This window comes from Armigeres subalbatus, chromosome 3 (assembly GCF_024139115.2).
Source record: "Armigeres subalbatus isolate Guangzhou_Male chromosome 3, GZ_Asu_2, whole genome shotgun sequence".
NCBI classification, from domain to species: Eukaryota; Metazoa; Arthropoda; class Insecta; order Diptera; family Culicidae; genus Armigeres; species Armigeres subalbatus.
In genome coordinates this window covers 58,739,994-58,762,428 of record NC_085141.1, presented here as the reverse complement: position 1 = coordinate 58,762,428, position 22,435 = coordinate 58,739,994, and the positions used below count along the sequence as shown (strand labels likewise).

The 22,435-nt window shown below is 37.7% G+C and overlaps 1 protein-coding gene across 2 annotated transcripts in view; it reads right to left on the bottom strand.

Moving 5' to 3' along the window:
• LOC134224839 (sorting nexin-27) overlaps positions 1-22,435 on the bottom strand; it is a 55,025-nt gene that overhangs the window by 9,571 nt on the left and 23,019 nt on the right. The window contains exons 1-3 of one of the 2 annotated variants that reach the window (XM_062704443.1): positions 10,180-10,449; positions 9,765-9,867; positions 8,971-9,699 (exon numbers count right to left, since the gene is read on the bottom strand). In XM_062704443.1, the coding sequence (XP_062560427.1) occupies positions 8,971-9,699; positions 9,765-9,867; positions 10,180-10,382 (1,035 nt within the window). In that variant the 5' untranslated portion in view covers positions 10,383-10,449. Of the gene's footprint in view, positions 1-8,970; positions 9,700-9,764; positions 9,868-10,179; positions 10,450-22,435 lie in introns of those variants that run through there. The other variant, XM_062704441.1, reaches the window with a different exon arrangement.

Below are 22,435 nucleotides of genomic sequence, written 5' to 3'. Positions count from 1 at the left end.
AAAATCTATGTAGGCCAAACAAAAAGATCATTAGATACAAGGTTCAAGGAACATATGGCGGAAGTGAGTAAGGCGAAAAGAGAAAACGATAAGGGATTACATTACGAATTTAGATCTAAGGTAGCAGAGCATGTGTATAAGGAAAATCACCCAATTACGGCATCAAATATTAAAATCTTAAGAAATGTCTCTTCCCATGGAAACTCGATGTAGCTGAGAGTTTGGAAATCCACCGACAGGTACAAACAGCGCTGTTGAATAAGGATCAGGGAAATGGCAGCTCTTGGTTTCTTCAAGTTTCTACCTAAACAATAAAGTAATTTACTGTATAGGTAAATAAAGTAGGCAAATAAGATTAGATTAGGTACCTAGCGTAGTATAAATAGTGTAAGTTGCGATTGTTTTCTTCAAGTCGAGTCAAGTACAAGACACTGAAGACGACCACACAGTTGTGGTCGAAATACGTATCTGCAAAGATAACGAAAATTAACTGGTGGAATTAAATGGACAGTACTTAATTCGTCTTAGACGGTTTAATACATTCCACTAAACGAGCTTAATATATTTTTCTGTTTTCTTTAGATTTCCCAACTTTCTTCTATATACATTCGCCGAATTTCTCAAAACAGACCGTCCCCACAGCATAACCTCACAAGCCCACAGCTCATCACTTCCTCTCTCCCCCTCAAATATACCACTAGCCAACTATACCCTCAGTAGAACCGCCAACAACAACTCCACACTTCCACACCCACACCCTCTACCCCGTGGCCACCTGAACGACACCAGCAGCCGACAGTACCCACCCACCGCCAGACCACAACTCCCTACTTCCTCCCTTCCGAGGCCCCCTCAACGACACCAGCACCTTATTTTTCGTATCGAATCACCCGTTATTCCACTATTCAAATCCGCCAATTCTTCGATTTTTTTTCCTTTGGCGCTTTCTATTATGAATCACACTGTAATTACCCGATGTCTACCGAACAATTAGGAACTTCCACCGTAACCGTAAAACATTTCAGACTTTTGAAGCCGAATAATCCGGAACTGATATAAAATTGCAGAATTTTTTTTTCGGACGAAGCTGAAACACGTCAATCCGCGAGCAAAGACTACTACGATTCCGAAATTGGAATCAAAATGATTTAGTGACAACACAAACTGGATCTGGGAAAAAGATCTACTTATTTCTTATACCCCATGAATATTAAAGAGTAAATCTTTCACTTTTGTATCAACTTCATTAAAAACTTTGAAGAATTTTAAATGTAAGTTGCCAAACATTATTTTTTCCCGGTTCATATCTTGAATTCCCGGTTTTCCCGCTTTTTTTCCCGGTGACTTCAATTTCCCGCCTTTTTCCCGCTTTTCCCGGTTCGGTGGCCACCCTGATTCTATATAACAACCTATCCTATCCTACCTGTGGTCATGCGTTAGCTTCGCTACCTCCCGTGGGCGCGAAATTGCCGAGGCAATTCCCTGACCCTTTGGAAAGTACTACTGAGCCCTAGCGGATCCTCAACGTTTAAAGAGCTACCTGTTAAATATGCTGGGACATACAATCAGGTGCTCAGTCTGCCCAGCAGCCGATTCACTGTGAATCGTTAGAGATGCACTGAAGTGCTCCAAATGTGATATGATACACAGATGAATATTATTTTCATTGCCGTCAACCCCCGTGACCTTGGCTAGGGGTTTCTACTGCAATCCAGTTATTGTGGTTATATTTTCCACACGAAGCCTAACCAAAAATAAAATATTTGATAATCACAAGAAATTCTATATAACATTTAAAATGAATTTTTGATTAGAATATTATTTTTTTAATTTAAGAAAAATATTGGTGATAGCAAAACTTTTTTTTTCTGATTTAAAATATTTTTTGTATAACCAAAAAAATATATTGTAAGTTCAACAATTTTTATTTTGAGTGCTGTTTTGGAACATTGTAGAAACAACAATATTTTTCGTCTAATCAAAAATGATTTTTTGATGAATTCAACAAATAAAATTATTAGCCGGGAACAATAATTATTTTTGTTGTTTTTATACATAACTAGTCGACCCGGCAGACGTTGTCCTGCATAGTAGGCGAAAATGCGCGCTGTGAACTGCCCATGCGAAATTTCCATACGAAGCTTAATTTTAGTTTTTTACGATTTACTCAAATTCATTATTAATTTTCGCCTGAGGAAATATTATATAAACCCATCGGAAACGATAACTATCATTTTTGCTGAAGGAATGAAGAAAATCCATCCAGCCGTTTTTGAGTTATGCGGATACGAACACAGACCATTTCATTTTTATTATATAGATATCATTGAGTTTAAAAAACATTTCTCTGCGTGAACGAAGTTCATCAGTTATGACGCAAGAAATCTTTATTTGGATAACTAGGGGAACTGTTCCGATCTCCATCTCACTGTACATATATCCATCTCATCGCTAAACAAAGAAATACGGTACCAAATTTCTCGCTTATTTTTGTAAACATGCGTGCTCACTGCTGAAAAAAATCACAAAAATAATAAACAAACCAAATTCGTTTCCATTGCTTTGTTTTTGATGGGATGGAAATAGGAGCTATGAGATGAAGTGGCGAACCGTTCCCCTATATATCTTCAATTTATACAAACTTTGGGACTTGATCCAATAAATCCGAAATTCCGGAAACCTGTTAATCCGAATCGGCTTTAAGTAACATGTATCGAATAGTTGGTAAGTTCCTGCTCCGTAGCAACCGAAATCGTCAAAATCGGTGAAAAACTGACAATGTTATGATCATTTTAAGTCCGTGGGTACCCGGGTACCCTGTCCTGTCGGTAACGTAAGGGTGTTTTTTTGTCGGTAACAAAAGGGTTAATAAAGTGTAGCCATCTAAACTGAAAGATCAGTCTATGTGCAAATGAAGAAAAAAAAACTCACATTGAATTACGTCAAACAAAATGGAAACAAGTAGCGGAAGGGAATTTAATATATTTCACTTTCTTTCTCGTTTCAAAGAGCGAGAACTGACGCTTAAACCTAGGCTATGTAGCCAGGACAGCTTCGTCTCATCCAAAATTATCAATGGAGTAACATAATTTTTTTAGCTTGTTCACTTCCAACGTCTATTAAAAAATTATATCATTTGCTTATGATGATACAGGTAAACTTCGATATAACGTACATATCGATTTCAAGTTTGTACGTTATATCGAAGCATGAGTAATCATCCTTATTTTACACTACATAAATGTTGTACTATCATGTACTTTATGGGCGAATTTTATTTTTTTATATAATGCTCAGCTAGCAGTGTGAAACAGCTTTTCTTGTGAACAATTCCTCCAAACTTGTTCGTTGCTAAGAAAAATGACCCGTTTGTTTTATTTATTGAGTTTCCGCGACCTTTAATGGATTTAAACTAGGACACGATGGAGCACGTGACTCGCCAAATTGAATATTTTCATAAATATTTAATTATATACGCCAACATTATTCTGATACCACGGTAATTTTTATCAATTTTATTCGAAATTTCCGATGGAATTTCTAGAGAAGTTCCTGAATAAAAGTCTAGAGAATTTTATGATTTTTTCATCGTAAATTCCTTTGATATTTTTTCAGAGTTTCCTTTAGGAATTCTTTTCTTCAATTAAATCATACAAAATACCTGAATTCTATCCGATATTTTGTTGGATGTATTCTTTCAGAAATTTTAATACTTCCTTGAAGGAATTTTCAACAAAATGTTTGAAGGAATTTTTGATGGAAATCAACGAAAAAGTCAAAGATTTCCTAAAGGGATATGCCAAGAAATTCCAAACTATTTCCCAAAGGAATGCCTAAAAAATCAAAAGAATTCTTCGAAGCATTTTCCGCTGGTATTACCGAAAAACATTCTAAAGGAATTTCCTGATAAATGTTTACAGAAATTCTGGAAATTCTGAAGATAATTTCAGAGAAATTTCCGAAGAAATTTCTGAAAGAGTTGCTGAAAAATCTGAGGAATATGCAAAGTAATTTCCTGCAGAAAGATATAATAAAAAGATATAAATATTTGCTGGAGAAAGTTCTAAACGAATTTCTGGAGAACTTTTTAGGAAATCCTGATTTTTTCTAGTTTTTATTAACGTCTTTTTTTAATTTAGAAATTAAGTTCGACGCTAACAGGAATTTCTGAAGAAATTTCCTAAGGTATTTGCGAAAAAATCTCCATAGGGATTTCCGGTGGAATTCCTGGAGGAACTCTTAAATGAATTCCTAAAAAAAATCTAAAGCAACTTCCGAATAAATTCTTAAGCGAATTTTCAAAACCTTAATAATTTTGCGAAGGAATTTGTAAAGGAATTCCAGAACGAATCTCCAAAGGAATTTTTGAAGGAATATCCGAAAGAATTACCAAAATATTTTCCGTAGATCTTTCTAAAGGAGTTTCGGAAGGTTTTTTCCCGATAATGTTTAAAAGGAATTCGTTGATATATTTCTAAATGAATTATTCGAAGAATTTCCTAAAGAATTCCAGGAAGATGTTTTGAATTCCGAAGGAACTCATTAGGTAGATTCTGAAGTAATTCTTAAAATTCATTCTTTTCGAAGAAACATTGAGGAGGAATTAAAAAATGATTTTTAGATTTATTTCCGAAGTTGTTTCCGGATGATTTTTCAAAGAAATCCCAGCTAGTTAACCTGTCTTTAGAGCCCTGGCTTTCTTCGCAGCACTGCACCACTCTTTCCTTCTTCTTCCTTCCTTCCTTCTGTGGATGTGCGGGTTTACCGGTGGTATTGCTGGGTGGCTTAGAAATCTTCCTCGCTTCTTGCTTTTGTAACGAACAATTAAGGGCCAATAAGAAGGGCGATCGACTATCAGTGGAAGCAATGCCGGATTGGGCCGACTACGGAACCAGGGAATTACGGCGGTTCTTGCTGGGGTTTCCAACGTAAAGACTGTGGGGTTGTCCTCAACGCCTTCTCTTGTCCCAAGTACTTTCTCTCTACTCTTTAACTTCCAACTTTGGTAACTTTGTAACATCCGTTAGCTTCAAAATACTGTGAAATAGTGACCGCATGCCAGGGGCATGACCTCCTTTTTCAAGTCAGTGTCTTCGTCTCATAGTCAGGTATGGGAAAAATCGGTTCATTTAGCGCTAATCTCTCACTCACCTCTACACACAATCGCAAATTAGGCAACTGTACACGAGCCCTTCCAAAATTTCCAATTTCGATTGTCTGCCGTTTGGCTTCAGTTAGTAACGAATCATGCCAAAAAACAAACAGACAAAATTCATCACCGAATCTTTCCCACAGATAGCAAATGATGCATAGCCGAGTACTTTTTTACATTCGGTTCGTAAACGAATGGAATCGCAATTGAGTGGTGAGTGAGGATTCGGCAGAAAGAATCAGGCCGCAAAACGAATCATTGAGTCTAAATTGAATCAATCTTCTGAGTCCAACTCAGTGTTTTCTGCTGCACTCACTACACATCGTTTCATTCTCATCTCTCGATTTCTTTTCGCACTATCTGTGGTTTCACTTATTCCTGCTGGGGGCACTCAGTAGGTATGAATTGTTTGTTGGTTCGCTGTTGAGTTGAGTAGCATTCATTTTGCAATCGTGTGTTTGCTGATGGACGGGGATTTTAAATCGGTGTGGTTCATGTGAGTGAGTGAGTTTTCCCATAGCTGCTCATAGTATCGACCCAATTACGCAAACCCTTAATGGCTACTTAACGAAGATACTTCTGGCCTTCTTGTATTGGAGTTGGAGGACTATTGTGAATGGTTGGATGCGGTCTTATAGGGTGATGGAGGCTAATCATGCCCTGCTCTACTGCAGTTGCTAAAGTACTTGGAAAACCTATGAGACGAGTCTTACCTGCCATTCACAAACAATTAACGCATTAGACTACATTTTCAAGAATTTCTCGGAAACACTCATCACTTTTATTCTAGATTTTTTTGAGAAATTCCTGGCATGATTCCTAAAAGTGTTGCTCAAGGAGTTTCCGAAGGGGGTCCGGAGGTCTTAGGATTTTCTTGAAAGAAATTAAAGAAAGAATACGATGTGAAAGTATTGACCTAATGTCTAAGGGAAATTTCGAAAGAATTCCTGGAAGAATTTTCCAAGGAATTACTGGTTTCATTTCGGGATGATGTTTTGAAGAAATCCCTCTGGGAATTGCCGGAGTTCCTGAAGGAATTTCCGAAGGAATTCCTGTAGAAATCTAGGAATTTCTTCGCAAATTTTATTTCGAGTTCCTTCATAAATTCCTTTAGGAATTTCTTGAAAATATATTCAGGAAACTCTTTCGGAGATTCTTTTAAAAATTCCTTCAAAAATACTATTGGACATTCTTTAAAATATTCCTCCAGAAATTACTTTACGGATTCGTTTCGAAAATTTATTCAGCTTCTTTTAATCCCTTCATGAATTCAATCAGATTTTTTTAAAGAATTAATTCTGAGATTCTTTTTGGAACTATTTTAGAATTTCCTACAGGAATTCCTCTACAAAATTCACCAGAAATTATTTTAGGAGCTTCTCCAGAAATTTCTTCTAGGATTAATTTTAAAATAATCTGGTACACATTTCAAGCCTGGATCTACAATACCATTACTTCACTCGACATTAGCACTCGACACTCAATATCATCCAATACCTCGGGAGAATTCTGAGGATAGTGAAAAGTGGGGAAAACAGTAATTAATGCCTCTAGCCGATAAAATTGGACTCCATACAATAATGCCATCCCTACATGAATGATCATAACGATTTAGTAAATTATTTTGTAATAACTACTAAAATTAAAATTATTTTTCAAAGTGTACGTTATAACGGGGAAAAATGTACGCTATATTGAGTGACGTTATATCGAGTGTACGTTATATCGGGGGTACGTTATATCGAAGATTACCTGTATTCCTAAAATATATTCCCTACCAACCATCCAACTCCTTGGCATCTATGAAAGCGTCGATGAGTCGCTGGCCTCTCGTTAAGTAGATATCACATCATCATTTCTCCCCCTTTCCTAGTAACGGACAAGATGGGCCTGGCCAGCAATGGTAGATTTCATGCTTTATCATTTCAGACCGCCAACTGGGTTGCTATTAATTCCCAAATAGTAATCCATAAGCACTTGGAGTAAGAGAGTTAAAGAATATACATGAAAGCTATCAGATGGCAATCTACGCAACCCAACGCATATGAAAAGGAAACCCAACACAGATGGGACTAATATGCGGTTACAGGCAGTACAGATGTCGAAGCCGATATCGCATGTCGAACCAACTGCCCGGTACATTCATAGTTGAAGCAGACACTTCAGTAGTCCCCAGTATGATTCTACCAACACTGCTACGATCAGTGTTGGTAGAATCATACTCAAAGCTAAATCATCGAAGCTTCATGCACGGGCCAACTCACTTGCAATTCTGTAGGGAGAGCATCGCGTTTGAGTTTCTCGGACAGAATCGCTTCGCTTCGCTCACTCACCGACAAATGATTTCGCAGTAAAAAGCGTCAAAACGCAATCGACGCGTAAAACACTGAAGAACACGTAAAAATCATGCAATGATGCAAATCGCGATTCAAATGGGATTTGACTCACTTATGATTTGAATCGCCGACGAGATGTGAGAATTTGAGATTTTACCAACTCTGGCTACGATAAGGCAAGCTGTTACCGCAAATTGGATCAACGATTTGGACCGCCCAGAGGAAATCGACCATCGACCATCGACAAAATCACCCAGATAGTTAAGGCGGCTGACGAGGCAGCTGTACCCTCGCGAAGGATACAAGGATATACTTTAGAGGTTGACCCACATCTGTAATAAAGCTCATCGACTCTACTCTATGCTGAATCGTCAGTCAAAACAGCATCTCATGAATAAATTGCTGGTTGTCAAAAAACTCCAGGTAAAACAGAGCTGCTCAAGATGGTTTACAACCTAGATCCGCCCTGGTATCCTACTATCAAACTATAACTTGCCTGTTTTAACACCAAGCATCGAACGAGCATAAAGACCCTTTAAGACTTCCTGCGAGAAGCCAGCAAAGCTACGCATATAAGCTCTCCTACGTTAGCATCTGTTCTGTAATTTTAGACATGAGGAAATCTGCAATCTCCTTTTAAATAATTATTTTTTCCACAATGTTTGAGAGTTGAGACAGAAAATGATAATAACACTTTTTCCCATCTAAATTCATATTGAATAAACCCGCAACACCCATGGACGAGATTATCAAGTCTTTAAATAAACCTTATACATAAGGGAACGGTTCGGCTCTTCATCCCATAGCTCCTATTTCCATCCCATCAAAAACAAAGCAATGAAAAGGAATTTAATTTGTTTCTTATTTTTGTGACTTTTTTTCACCAGTGAGCACGCTTTTTAGTAAAAAGAAGCGACGAGATTGGTGCTGTATTTTTTTTTTGTTTTGCGATGAGATAAATATATCGGCATCAACATTTCAAAAGGGCGAAACTGCTTTGGTAAACAATAGCTTCTCACGTCGCTGGTGGGCTTATTTGAGCCCACCCACGCAATCCAACGCCACTGATGGAAGCAGCGAATCCTCTTCTATCAATCAATGGTGCTGGATGTTGTGGGTGGGCTAAAATTAGGCCACAAGCGACGTAAGAAGCTCTTGTTTATAAAAGCAGTTTCGTTGTTCAGTGAAATGAAAAACGGAACAGTTCCCCTATAAGCTGACAATATCTATTAAACAGCATCTTTCGATATACTCTTTTTTTTGCAGCTTAAATCGATAAGAGACATTCTAGACTCAGAGGTCAAAAGCTCATTACAAACCATCCTCCAATTCCAAATAGGTGCAATCTTTGTATTGATAAATCTATACATCATCAATTGAACAACAGAGACTTGCGACATAATAAATTTTGAAAGTAAATAACGTTTTGGACAAATTCTGATTTTAAAAATTGCATTTCTTACAACCCAAGATCTAACTCACCTGGTAGAATATGTACTTGGCAGCTTGCTCCCCGGTGGGCAGTGTCATTTCCCGCTCGATAGAAAATAGCCATCGACGGACACATAGGCAGGTGCTCGATGCCGTACTATAGTTCTGAACATACAGTTGATGGGGAATCTCGTGCGGTTGCAGCTTCCGCTCGAAGTTATACTCGACAATCTCAAACATGTAAAAATATTGCTGTGTATACGAGGTCAGACTCGCTCGTTGTACCAATTGTTCCCAGACCAGCTGCGCATTGGCAGATTTGCGCACCGATACAGTCACAACATTGTGATCCGGTAGCATAATTTTGATGTCGACCGGGGAGGCCACAATGTCGTCCTCCGAATCGGTGAGAAACTCCTGCACCGCATCGCTTTCGGCGATCACACGCACGGCGCATACTTTTTCCAGATACTGTTCCAAGCCGCGTCGTCGTGCGTCCAGTTGCTGTTCACTAAGCTGGAATGGCCACTTTCCGGGTAGTTTGGGGAAATTGAATCCCGTGAAATCCTTTCTCAGTGCCTGATGGAGGTTGGAAAATTCTCGATATCGACGGGAACACAACTGCCGCCCGGCCATGTGAATGTTAAACACCACAAAACGTTCGCTGCCTCGATGAATGATGTTGTAGTCGGGAATGCTTATCGGTAGACTGCGTTTTTCAGAGTAGTCAATGTAGGAATACCCACCAGGATCGTCAGTTGGTTCAAGCCGTTCTGCTTCCTACAAAGCAAAGAAAATGCGATAGTGAATGGGGTCGAAAGAAGAGACAAATTGATGATACCAACCTGTTGAGTAACTGATATTACTGTTAGCGTCAACGTATCTCCGCCTGATTTGATGAGATCAACCACTTGCTTGTGAGTAGCACCTTCGACATTGACGTGATTCCTGCAGGCATAAAAAAAAACAATTTATTATTTAGATTGCTTCTAATTTGATACAAATAATTTCTCGTATCAAATTGCCATATCGCATGAAATGAAAACGAAGATAGGTACGGAGAGAAGCGAACAACGATAATTTATCACCATAGTATCACATATATAATAGCGACCTCCATCCCGGTCAACTACCAGATAACGAATCAGATTTGAATTGTATAACAAATGAAGGCTACTTCGCATAGTCATTACATTTAACCAGGGACCATTGTTATACGAAGCGCATTCATCGACTTCCGAATCTCACTATGCAACTAACCCTTCCTTCTCGGCAGCGGCCACTTGGGCACTGATGGTGGGAATCGGTTCCGACAACGATTTACCCGTGGTACGACTGAAAATGTCCACATCTTCATCGTCATCCGTCGTTCCGTCACTATCATCCACCAGATCCCCTGTGCTGGGGTTGAAAATCTTTTTGTTCTTGGACAGTGCATACGACGAGAAAAGACTCCGCTGCATTATACCGGACCGCAAACCACGAACAGGCGAACAGGTGAGCGTCAAAAACACCGTTATGTGGTCACGCGAGAATCGCCAAGCACGTATGTTGGGAGGGACACAATTATCTGTGGAGCTTTTATCTCCATGGAGATTCAAATGAGAACTGAGGTTGGGAAACTGTTGCTGAATGCTTCCTACCGGTCGAATCTCAGGGGATCGAGAATTGGGTTGGGCGACATTTGTGAATTTATGGAAGGAAAAATCAAAATAGCAATAACCAGTTTTTGCATGTCTTACAGAAGAAACATTACCTGATTAGTCAGCATACTGAGCAAAGTCTATTCCGATAATAATAAAAATTCAAAACAAGTGTAGTGCAAATACCCTATTATGATTCCATCGCACGCAAGCGCCTTCGTGCCTGACGAGCTGTACGGAATGATATATTCTTTTGTCAGAAGTTTATAATCCCCATTGGAAGTAATGCTTCCATAAATCATCTCGCGTTCGAAATTAATATGGGAGGCGCAGAGAATCATTGCCCACTTTATTCTTTTTATTTTTTGTTTCTTATTGTGTCCTAATTATAATTGATGCTGTGAAGCTTGTTTGATGTTTTGTTATTTTATGCCAATGGCATGAATAGCAAGAATTTGATGACACGGAACAACTACCCTAAGAGATCAATACGATGTATTGGAAGGCAAATAATTTCAAATCTTCAAGTCGAGCCAAGTACGAGACACTTAAGACAGCCTTACTTTTGAGGTCTAAATTGGTATCTGTTAACGGTACAATCAAGTGGTGGGATTAAATGAGATAGTACGAACTTGTCTTATGACGACAATCCACGAAAAGCTCAAAATAATTTTCTTAATGATAATAACGTTCTAGACAAGACCACTGGAAATAGGTACACAGGTTGGAAGATATAAGGTTTCGTTTCAGTACTACGTAACTTAATCAACAAAGCTCCTGTCGAGCGTTCTGGTGTCGTAGGTTCCAGTCCCGCCGAAGGATAGTGATAGCCTCTAATACATTTTTCAAATTAAAACTTCAACAAGCTGTGCATATGACGATCGCGTTACACTGCTACTACTTTAATGGTCATTGGGCACTCACCAAAACACAATATTGTTCAAATTACTGAATAACATGTAATCATGTATATCCCTTGTTTTCGCAACAATACAATACAAACGAATGAGCTAGCGCGTAGCCACAATTTGAGTCATTCATGCTGTTAGTAATTTGATTATGGACTTTGCCGCAAACATTAAGTTGGTTGTGCCGTACCTACCTATTCGCATTTGAGCGTAGCCAGCCGGCGACAAAGACATCGTCCAACGGACGCCGTAGGTCTCGTCGTCATCTGAGAGTCGTCATATTCCTATTTAATAAAACAGTAAAGTGGGTGTCGGCAGTCAGGTCAATCTTACTTCTGTGCTACGCTGCTCAGTATGGTCTACTGCATAGCACACGGTTGCCTTCGTGCAAATTATGTTCTAGATTAATGTTAAGTAAAGTAACGTCTATCGCAATCAATATTTAGGAGGGAAGATGTTTCTGAGCTGTGTTATACACAATGTGTAATGTATATGCAAAAAAAATGCATAAGTGTCGGATAGATAATGTACCGTTTGTGAAGAAGCACTAACCGCGTTGTACAGTTGGACTTCGATTTAGATGACAGGGTGTCGACTCAAATGGTAGGTAATTCTGGTCGTTCACAAAGATTCTAGTAAATGCGCAGAGCTACCGTAAGGTTATTGTAATTCAGCATTACATAAATCTCTCCAAAATTTGCTCCGCAAGGCATAAGGCCGAAGGTCAAAGCGCACTACATTTTTGTTGTTGGGGGTACCGAAAGGAGATTGGTGAAATTAGGAAGCAAGGCCGTAATATTAATATCACTTTCGATGAGTGGACTTCAACTCGGAACCGCAGATACATGAACGTAAATGCTCATGACGGTCAGCACACCTCAGAAAGAGCGTTCTCTGTTTCTGGAAGCTTCGCTTCTAAAATACGATCCCGTATTTCTGACGAAACATTGGATATGCTATGCGTTTTGAAAGCATATTTCAGGGATAAGGACAAGCCCCAAGACTAGTGTTGAATACATACAAAGCAATGAATAAAGTTTTAATCGTTACCATCAAATCCTGACTTTTTATTGATTTGAATTATTTAAAAAAAATCGTCCAGTACCGCTATTTTCCCGGTACTCCCGGTACTGAGGGGTTCAGTACCGTAGTACCGGGACTCGCCAAAAAGGGTCGGTACTAAAAACCCTAGTAAGCACAGACATCAAAATCGCGCAACATAAGGGCTGGCTTCTAATTAATCAATACCTCATGGCGATCAGACACGAGGGACGTACAGCAGCACTCAGGTTGTGCAAGTAGCAGCGATTTCAATGGCGATGCGGAAAATTAAGTTCAAATGGTGGTATCTTAGCGGATAATCACCGAGTGGTCGTCGGATAGCAGCAGCAATCAAGACAAATTTTCACGCAAGCTTTGGACTAACGTTTTATTGCTACATATTAATGAGTAGAGAGGTGGATTGTTGCAAAAAAATCGGCCTTTTTGCAGGACCAGCATTTTGTAAAAAGAAAGGATTTGATATTTTAATCTTAAATTTTCCCTCGAGATTCTGATTTGGAGTTTGATGCTATTAGTGATTAGAAAGGCGCATGATTGAGAATAAAACGGTTCTTTTTAGAACCATAATTTTACAATATAGAAGCACAGAGAAACAGACGTCTCACTCAACACATGTTCCATCGTTCACCTTTTCAACGTTGGATTCAAATATTTGTAGGTGGTCGATCGGTCACCGATGGCGCTTCTATCGATTTTGCTTGTGTTTGACGTTTTCACACTACCCTCAATTGGTTGCCGATTTTTAACTCACAGTGCATTTAACATTTGGGTGATATTGTTTCCGTGACGATGATTTTGATTGCATTTTATTCTAAGTGAGACATCTGTTTCTCTGTGATAGAAAGTTGAGCCGACACGATTATTTTTCAAAGTGCAAAAAATAACCGCTTGGCGACTACAGAAAGCTACCTTCGCAAGCTCGTGTCGGAGGGAGCCGCTGTAAAAATGTATTCCCATGAATGGCTTATATAGCGATTTAGCGGCAAATGATTGGCGGCATTTTAGTGGCTGACATTGGCGTCAGTAGTAGTCAAATGATATTTTCTCTCAAGATTCTAATTTTGGTATTGTTGCTGTGTGTAATTGGAAAGGCGCATTAGGCTTTGGCCGCTGGAGGAGGAAGGATGGGGCTTGAGCAACAGCTACTTATTGTTATACAGGGGGAGGGGGAGTTTATGAATCGTTATGTAACAAAATAAGCAAATTAAAAAAGTGTTACTTGAGGGGGAAAAGCGTTACGTAGTTTGTGCACAAAGCCAATTTGTGCCATCAGCGTCATTAAACATATTCAATATATGAAAATAAAATATTTCATAGTTCACGTGATCCGGCTTAGGGTCATTTGGCCGAATGCCATTTGAAATAGTTTCCTTATTAAGTGTGTGAAGTGAGAATTGAGATATACGAAGTGAAAAGTGAGAAGTGTGTAGTAGGAAGTAAGAAGGGAGAAGTGACAAATAAGAAATAAGTAGGGATATGTTATTGGTAAGAGGAAGAAGGAAGAAAGAAAAAGAAAAAAAGTAAGAAGGAAGCAGGAAAAAGAAAGAAGGAAGAAGGAATAAAAAGCAGGAAGATGGAAGCAGGGAAAAGAAAAAGAACTAATCAAGAAGAAATAAAGAAGAAAGAAGGACGAAAGAAGGAAGATGGAACATGGAAGAAATATGAAGGAAGAAAGAAGTTGGAGGAAGGAAGAAAAAAAGAAGAGAGGGAAGAAAAAAGAAAGAAGCGAGAAGATAGAAGGGAAAAAGGAAGAAATAAGAAGGAAGGAAAAAGAAAGAAAGAAGAAGGTAGAAAGAAAAAGGACGAAAAAAGAAAGAAGAAAGAAGGAGGAAGATGGAAGAAAAAAAGGAGATAGAGAAGGAAGAAGGAAGACAGAAGAAGAAGGGAAGAAAATAGAAGATGGAGAAGGAAGAATAAAATAAAAGAAGAAAGAAGAAGGAAGAAGACAGAAAAAGGAAGATGTAAGAAGGAATAAAGAAGATGGAGGAAGAAAGAAAAAAGAAAAAAAGGAAGAAGGATAATAAGGATGAAGAAGAAAGAAGATGATGGATGAAAGGATGAAGGGAAGAAAGAAAAAATAAAAAAGGAATAAGGATGAAGAAAGAAAGAAGAAAGAAGGAGGAAGAAAGATGAAAAAAGAAGGAAGAAAGAAGAAGGGAAAACGAAGAAGAAGAAAGAAAAAAGACGAATGAAAGATGAATGAAGAAGCAAGAATATTTAAAGAAGAAGGAAGAGTGAAGAAAGAAAAAGGAAGAAGGAAGAAGAAAGAAGAAAATAGGAAGAAACAAGCAGGGAGAAGTAAAATAGCAGAAGGAAGAAGTTAGAAGAAAAAAGATAGAAGGAAGATGAAATAAAGAAGAAGAAAAAAGAAGAGAGAAAGAAGAAAGAAAAATAAAGAAGGAAGAAAGAAGTAGACAGAATAAAGAAGACTGAACGAAGAAGAAAGGAGGACAAAAGGAGAAAGAAAGAAAAAAGAAAGACGAAGCAAGAAGGACGAAGGAAGAAAGAAGAGATTCTCTGTTCTCATTGCTCAGTTTACTTTTCTTTTTTCACTTTTCTCGCTTCCCACTTCCTACTTCTCATAAGTTACTTCTTATTTTTCACTCTCCACTACTCGTAATATGAATTCATTTTTTTAACTATTCGGCCAAACCGCGTCCGGCCAAACGACCCGTTCGGCCAAACGGCATTCGGCCAAAATTTCGTTCGATTGAATGGCGTGATACCACGGAATCCTACGTCCAATAAGTGGTCGTGTATCTTAATATACAGCATCCCACCTTTTTCTTAACGTCTGTGTTTTTTCACCGAGGTACTGTTTGCGGAAGCAAAATTATTATCTCATCCGTTTTTGTATTTTCATTTTTCTTTTGCCTTCTTTCATTGCTTCAAACCACATTCCAAGACAATTTTACAGGTTTGTACAACAAACCGATTATAATCGGGCTACTTAGTACGACGTATGAGATTAATCCATGTTTATAGATGACCATGTCTTTAAGAGCAGAATAACCATAGTAGAACACCCAAAAAACAAATCTGACAATTATTGTATAAAATCTGGGCATATACAATTTTGTAAGCTTTTTATACAGATATTGTATTAAAATAATACAAATCTGTATTATTTCAATACAACAATTGTATTACAATCTTCCGAAATTGTATATGCCCAATTATTATACAGTTTCTGTAAGGTTCTTATGCAGAACTGTATTAAAATTTGCCATCCGCTGGTTGGGTGAAGTAACTCATTCAAAAACATTCAAAATTTTCAAATTCAACTGAAAATTGCCAAAGGCCTTTGTTGGTTTTCTTATCGGCAGCATAAAAGTTTGTCCTTAAGACGACCGAATCACAATCAAATTTTCTCTACTCGTTTTAAATCCTTCCTGAGCACCTCTTAAGATGCAAAGAGCCATCATCATGAGAAATGTCCATCCAGCGCGATGGATTTTATTTGGAGCAAATATTTTTAATGTCGCTTTGTTTTCCTCGTTTCCGAACTCTGGTAAGGGATACGAGGTGAACCGGTCTTCGGCTGACAGCCTCTTTAAAAAAAGCTATAATAAAATTAATAAATAAAAACAGACTCTCGCAAAAGATGGCTGCTTTGCAATTCCCGAAGTATTTCAGACTTTAGACGCAGCAGATAGGGATGCGATCGAACGCTTTACGAATCCGTTAATCGTTTTAATCACTGAACTTCGAAACAGCTCTGCAGAAGCACTGCAGCAAACGTGAATGTTTGTTCCATCAATAAATGGGCCATAGTTCGTTTCATCATATCATTGTACGAAATATACTAATAACACAAGATCCTTACATAACTTATATGGAAATATTTCTATCCTTACGTGTCATCACGATACGCAAAAATACTTGTTTCGAGTAAAAATTAGAGCCAAAAATGACACGGGCAATATCAATATGTCATAATTCTACAAAAAGGGCATTGAACTAATGCGAAAAACTTTAACATGTGTACCTTTGAAAACATGCCTTCATATACACAGCAAATTTGAGTAAAAATGGTGTGTTATATATAGAAGAAAAAATATCACCTATGCTGCTCTTGATTTCATAGTTGACGTAACAACCATTCAAATTTTTAGCGAATTTGACTTACTACGTGTTTACTAAAGTAATTCAACCGATGTAACATCGATACGTTGTATGATTCATACCTCATTTAAGTATTTACGGGTTGAAATGCTTTAAATCTGCTATGGTTGTCCTTAAATCATCCACAATACATGCAAAAGTGCGATGGTTGTTATGTCAACTATGAAATCATGGATGGATGCCCTATCTCCAATATGTAAAATATGTTCATTCGAAACAGCATTCTTAAAATTTATTTCAAAATCAGTACAAAAGTGGTAAGCTCATGAAACTTTGAAACCACTGGTGCAAACTGCATCACATCGAACAAGCATCAATCAACGCTAGTTTATGTGTGGCGGTGTAAATTCTGTCACAGTTTCATGCAAAGTCGCGAAACGTGAGAAGGCCACGTGGTCTGCCACCAGCGCTGATGGCGATGCCCGCCGGTCTTGCAAAATAGTGAGTGGTACCGATACCCTTCCTGTGCGAGTTGAATTCCTTATTCAAGCTGTGCTGCTGGCCGCACGATGCAGTTGGAGATCTAGCACTGCGAATAAAGTTCTGTTTCATGCGAAAATGCATAAATACACTAGTTGAGCTATGTATACAGTAGTCTAGTCAATGCGGCATGGAATAAGTTCTATATGCGGGAGCACCGACGATTGCATAGAATCGAAACATACCTCCATTCATAAGACTGTGACTATAGGCCTCCTGGAAAATGGGAACAACTAATGTAATTCTATTGAGCTCAAGAGTTGCAAGCTCTTAATAAAAAAGAAAATCATCTCACACAAGCACGTATACAACCACAGCTATATGGAAATTGCAAGTAGGTCTAAGTACCGAATGATTTAAAGCGAGGGACGAACCAGCAATCAAAACGAACCACAACTTAATCGAATTAGACATGATTTAATTCAATCCCTACCCAGAGCCAGAAGCAAGGCATTTCGAAAAGCGTACCTTATCGAACGTGATGTTCCTTCGGTGATGAGGCATGAGTGTGCAGATGGAATTGCAATAGCATGTGAATGCCATTTGCGGTATTTGCTTGAAACGGCAATGGGGTAAGCAACTAAATTTGAATCCCTACTGTAATTCGGATACACAGAAAAATGTGTTTGAAATGGAAATGATTCTACTTAGCCTAGGTCAAAAAGACTTCTAACAACAAATTTAGTGAAATTTCCGCTTGTTTCCAATGTCATATAAAATAAATGCTGAATCCCCTAGAGAAGCTAAAAAAAAAACACTTCCCATATGGGGATAAACATATACTGGTTTACCCAAAAGTTTAAACTAGTCCACATCATTAGAATCAAGGTTTTGGGCGACAGGCAGCTTGATTAATTAATTCAATCAACTTCTGACGTGAACTCTCAGAACGACAGAGAAATTTAGCTCACTTAAAATTAAACAACTGTTAGTCGGCGACTGCAAGCAATTAGCTTGATTAAACCGAAACTGAGAGCGCCACAACTAGCGAAACTACAAACGGAGGGGCCAATCAATATCAATTACAAAATTATGTTTTTTACTATTTCCAGAATTAAAACATAATTCATGTTTTTTTTTCATATGTGACATGAATATTCATAAAATCGCATAAAAGTGACATGACATAATAGCAACAACAAAATGGATTCACTGTTTTGTTCGAAGGTGTTGTTACATTGTACATTTATTATTGGAGTTTCGGTGATGTAATTGTTCATCCACACCGAGCTAGCTGGATTGGATGGATTATTTTTTTTTTTATGTTTCCTTCGTTCGTTACATTTCACGCTCCCTCTAGTAGAGTGACCCTTTTCAACTAGCCACCACTCGAGGACCACTCTCAAGCCTCGATTCACTGGAAAAGCGGCGAGAGATCAACCAAGCGTTGTTCACAGTCGAAGTGATAGGCGAAATGCTCCAGTATTATTGACCCAATTTGATAATCCTGAAAGGTGAAGACTTTAAGAAAATATATTTGCGAGTCCTACTAGTTTAATATTGACCCGGATTTGACTTAGCAATATCTCCGGCATTCCTCAGCCAAATTTTCATGTATATACCTAAAATAATCGCCATCTCATAAATTTTCTGAAATTGACCTCAGATTGATGATCAGCAACACCAAAATTCTCTTAACGCCAGGTTCTCCAAATCATTCTGAAGTTTAGACCTAAGAGGTCCACCACGCAAGCTATATCGATCCCTAGAGACGACAGGGTGGCCACTGAAACTCGATTTTCAAATTCCCGTTTTTTTTCCCGCTTTTCCCGGTATTTTTCGTCAAATTTTCCCGGTTTTAATTTAACTTTTAAAAAATCAAGGTAAGAGTTTTTATATCTTTTATACTTAAATTATTAATTAACTAATTTGAATAAAGATTTAACCCGAAGACAATCTTCGTTTCCGACCAAAATAATGATTCAGTTTTCTAAAAAAGATTTATACATATTTTAGGCAATCAAAACATTCGATTCGTAATTTATTCAATTTTACTTTTTTAATTTCTAGAATTAATGTCTAGAAAGTAAATCTTGGATTTTTTTTATTGAAAACTTTGAACGTTCCCATTCAATATTAGTATATTGAAATGTTCTAAGCTATGGAACCTATTCATTATTTCCCGTGTAACAAATTAGAAAACTATCTTAGAGTATCTTTGCCACCATCATAACCTTCTATTATATTAGGTTAGTTGTGGAAAAATATACTAAACTATGATGAGTTCGATGATCTAGTGACTACCGCTTCGCCTTATAAGCAGGAGGTCGTAGGTTCAATTCCAGACTCGTCCCTTTCCTACTTAGTATTTCTATCTTAGTTCTTTCTGTGTTTTACGTTCTACCAAAACGATTCCTACTGTTAAATCCTTCCACACTAACAATTCCAAAACCTCCCTTGACACCTATGAGAGGTCATAGAGTTCTCTGCATTTTTCTTAAGTAGGTGTCCAACTAGCCATCCTTCCCCCTCCTCATCATTCACAAGGACGTGGCTAGGACAGATCTCTTCTATTGGAGAGTGCATTGCTTTCATCTAAGAGATGGTGATTAGTCCCAAATCAATATCTGTGGTAACGGATGAAAGTAATGCTACTCTCATACAATAGTCTTGGATTGTATCACTTACGAATTTTTCAATGATTTGTAGAATTTTCAAATATAATTCCAAACAACTCTTGAACATGTGTTAACATATATACTATTTACCATATTCATTTTTTTCGAATTCTGTGCAATTGGAAATTACATACAAATAACAGAAGTACATACAAAGGCAAACTTGGACATTAAAAGAATAACTTAAAGATGAAAACATTCATTTGAAAAAAATATTCGATTCTATGCTTTTATGTTGGTAGTGCGCACCACAATGTCTTATAATATTTATGAAATATGGCAAATTACTCATATTTGTGCCCAAGTTTTTGTTTAACAAATTTAATTAATCACAAATCGTTTAGGTCCTATACTAAAGGATATCCCTCAACCCCATAACTGAAGATATCCTACAACAAATGTACGCATACGTACAAAATATCGCAAGTCAGTCAAAAAGCCGATTACTCGAAATGGGAATCAAAATGATCTAGAGGCAAATGGATCTGGAAAAAAACTACTTATTTTTTTATACCTCACACATTATGTACTAAAATCAAATAACTCAGTTAGAATGCGATTGAACAATAAAAATTAAAGAGTAAATCTTTCCATTTATATCAACTTCATTAAAAACTTTTAAGAATTTTGAATGTAAGTGGTCAAAAATTTATTTTTTCCCGGTGACTTCAATTTCCCGTCTTTTTCCCGCTTTTCCCGTTTTTCCCGGTTCAGTGGCCACCCTGCGACGCGTATGATTTACGATTTAGATATGTCCAAATCGGTTGTTCTAAGTTTACCAAATGATTAAGGGAGTTCAGACATATAGGACTATCATATTTACTAAGCTTGGTACAACACCAGTGTGTCCATATTAGTTCTTAGAAGACAGACGTATTATTGTTTAATAATCGTTAGATTTGAATATGCCCAAATCGGATGTGTCAAGTTTTCCAAATCGCTACAGAGTTCTGACCTGTAGGTCTACCACACAATGAGTTTCTATTTGTTTTGTTCCAAGTGTAGTTGGCTAGGTAGGCCTACAGCTCCGAACTCCAGTATTATCAGGAAAACTTGAAACATCCTATTTGAACATATCCAAATCATATGAATAGCCTCCAAGGACCCATATTAGGGTGGCTCAAATTAGTATGGGAAAATCTTTGTTCATTTTTTTTTGATGGGCCGCCCTCTTATTCGGTTCTATTTGATGCCCTGATGCTCTGGACAAAATTTCAGCCAAATCGGTCAACGTTTGGGCAGTGCTAAACTCGTTGGAAGTTTATATGGAAAAATGTATGCAGAAACATCCAAAAACAGTAAATTGCAGCTGGACTACACAACTTACGATGAAAAACTATGATACTCATTCAGATCTTGGAGAATTCAATACAGAATGTTATGCAGAAAACCGCGAGAAGATTCGAGTTTGCCGGGCTAAGTTATTAGCATTTCTCTGCAGTGGGGTTTGAGCAAATTTCGTTTCTTTTACCTTTGAAAAGAAATAAATTCACCCCTACAACACTCTAGTAAAATGCTAATATCTTTGCGTAATAAACTCTAATCTTCTCGCGGTTTTCAGCATAACATTCTGTATTTTATTTTACAAGAACTGAATGAGTATCATGGTTTTTGATCTTAAATTGTGCCGTCCAACTGCAAATCACTGTTTTTGGATGTTTCTGCATACATTTTTCCATATAAACTTCCAACGAGTTTAGCACTGCCCAAACGTTGACCGATTTGGCTGAAATTTTGTCCAGAGCATCAGGGCATCAAATAGGACCGTTTAAGAGGGCGGCCCATCAAAAAATTTGAAAAAGTGTTTTTTGAGCCACCCTAACCCATATAGACACAATAGATTAGTATCGATTTTGTACCAAGCATAGTGGTAGACCTATAAGTCTGACTCCAGAATGATTTGGATAACTTGGAACCTCTGATTTGAACACATATATAAAATACCAATCATACGCGTGGCCTCTGAAGAGCCACACAGACATAATGGCAGGGCTGGTAGCGATCAGTGCTGGTCAAAATAGTGACCAACGTTGACGAAAAAAGAGACCAAATAGCGACTTTCGTTTTCAGAAAAAAGTGACCAAATAGTGAGTTTCAGTCAGTGTCAAGAGACACTCATGACCTCAAAACTCGTGTACGATTTGAATCAAGGCAAACTCTTGCATGATTCGAATCATCCAAATGAATCAGCTTAGGATTTTTCGAATTTTCGCATCGATTGATTTTTCGGTAAATGAGTGAAACGAAGCGATTTTGCATGAAAAACTCAAACTTCTTTAAAATTGCAAACGATTTTACTCGCACGTGAGAACTTGATGAATAAGATTTGGAATGATTTTACCAGTCACACTTGTTATTGTAGAACAAATGATCAAAATTAGCTTTTATATGGAGATAACAAGTAGGCAGTGATTTACATATTTTTACACAGAATTATGCTTTTAATTTGAACAACAATTTTGCAGCAAGTTCTACACTATTGTGGGGAACAATGTTTTGTATGACTTCGAACTTCTTCCTACAACCTCTGTAGGTGAAAATGCCTGATTGAAAATTATCAAAATAATTACTAGATATCGAGTTAATTAGACTCACAAAGCTTATAAATCAAAAATAGGTCCCTCTTTTAGTATGAACAACTTTTATAAGTTGAAATAAATGTTGTCGTTTAATAAATTTA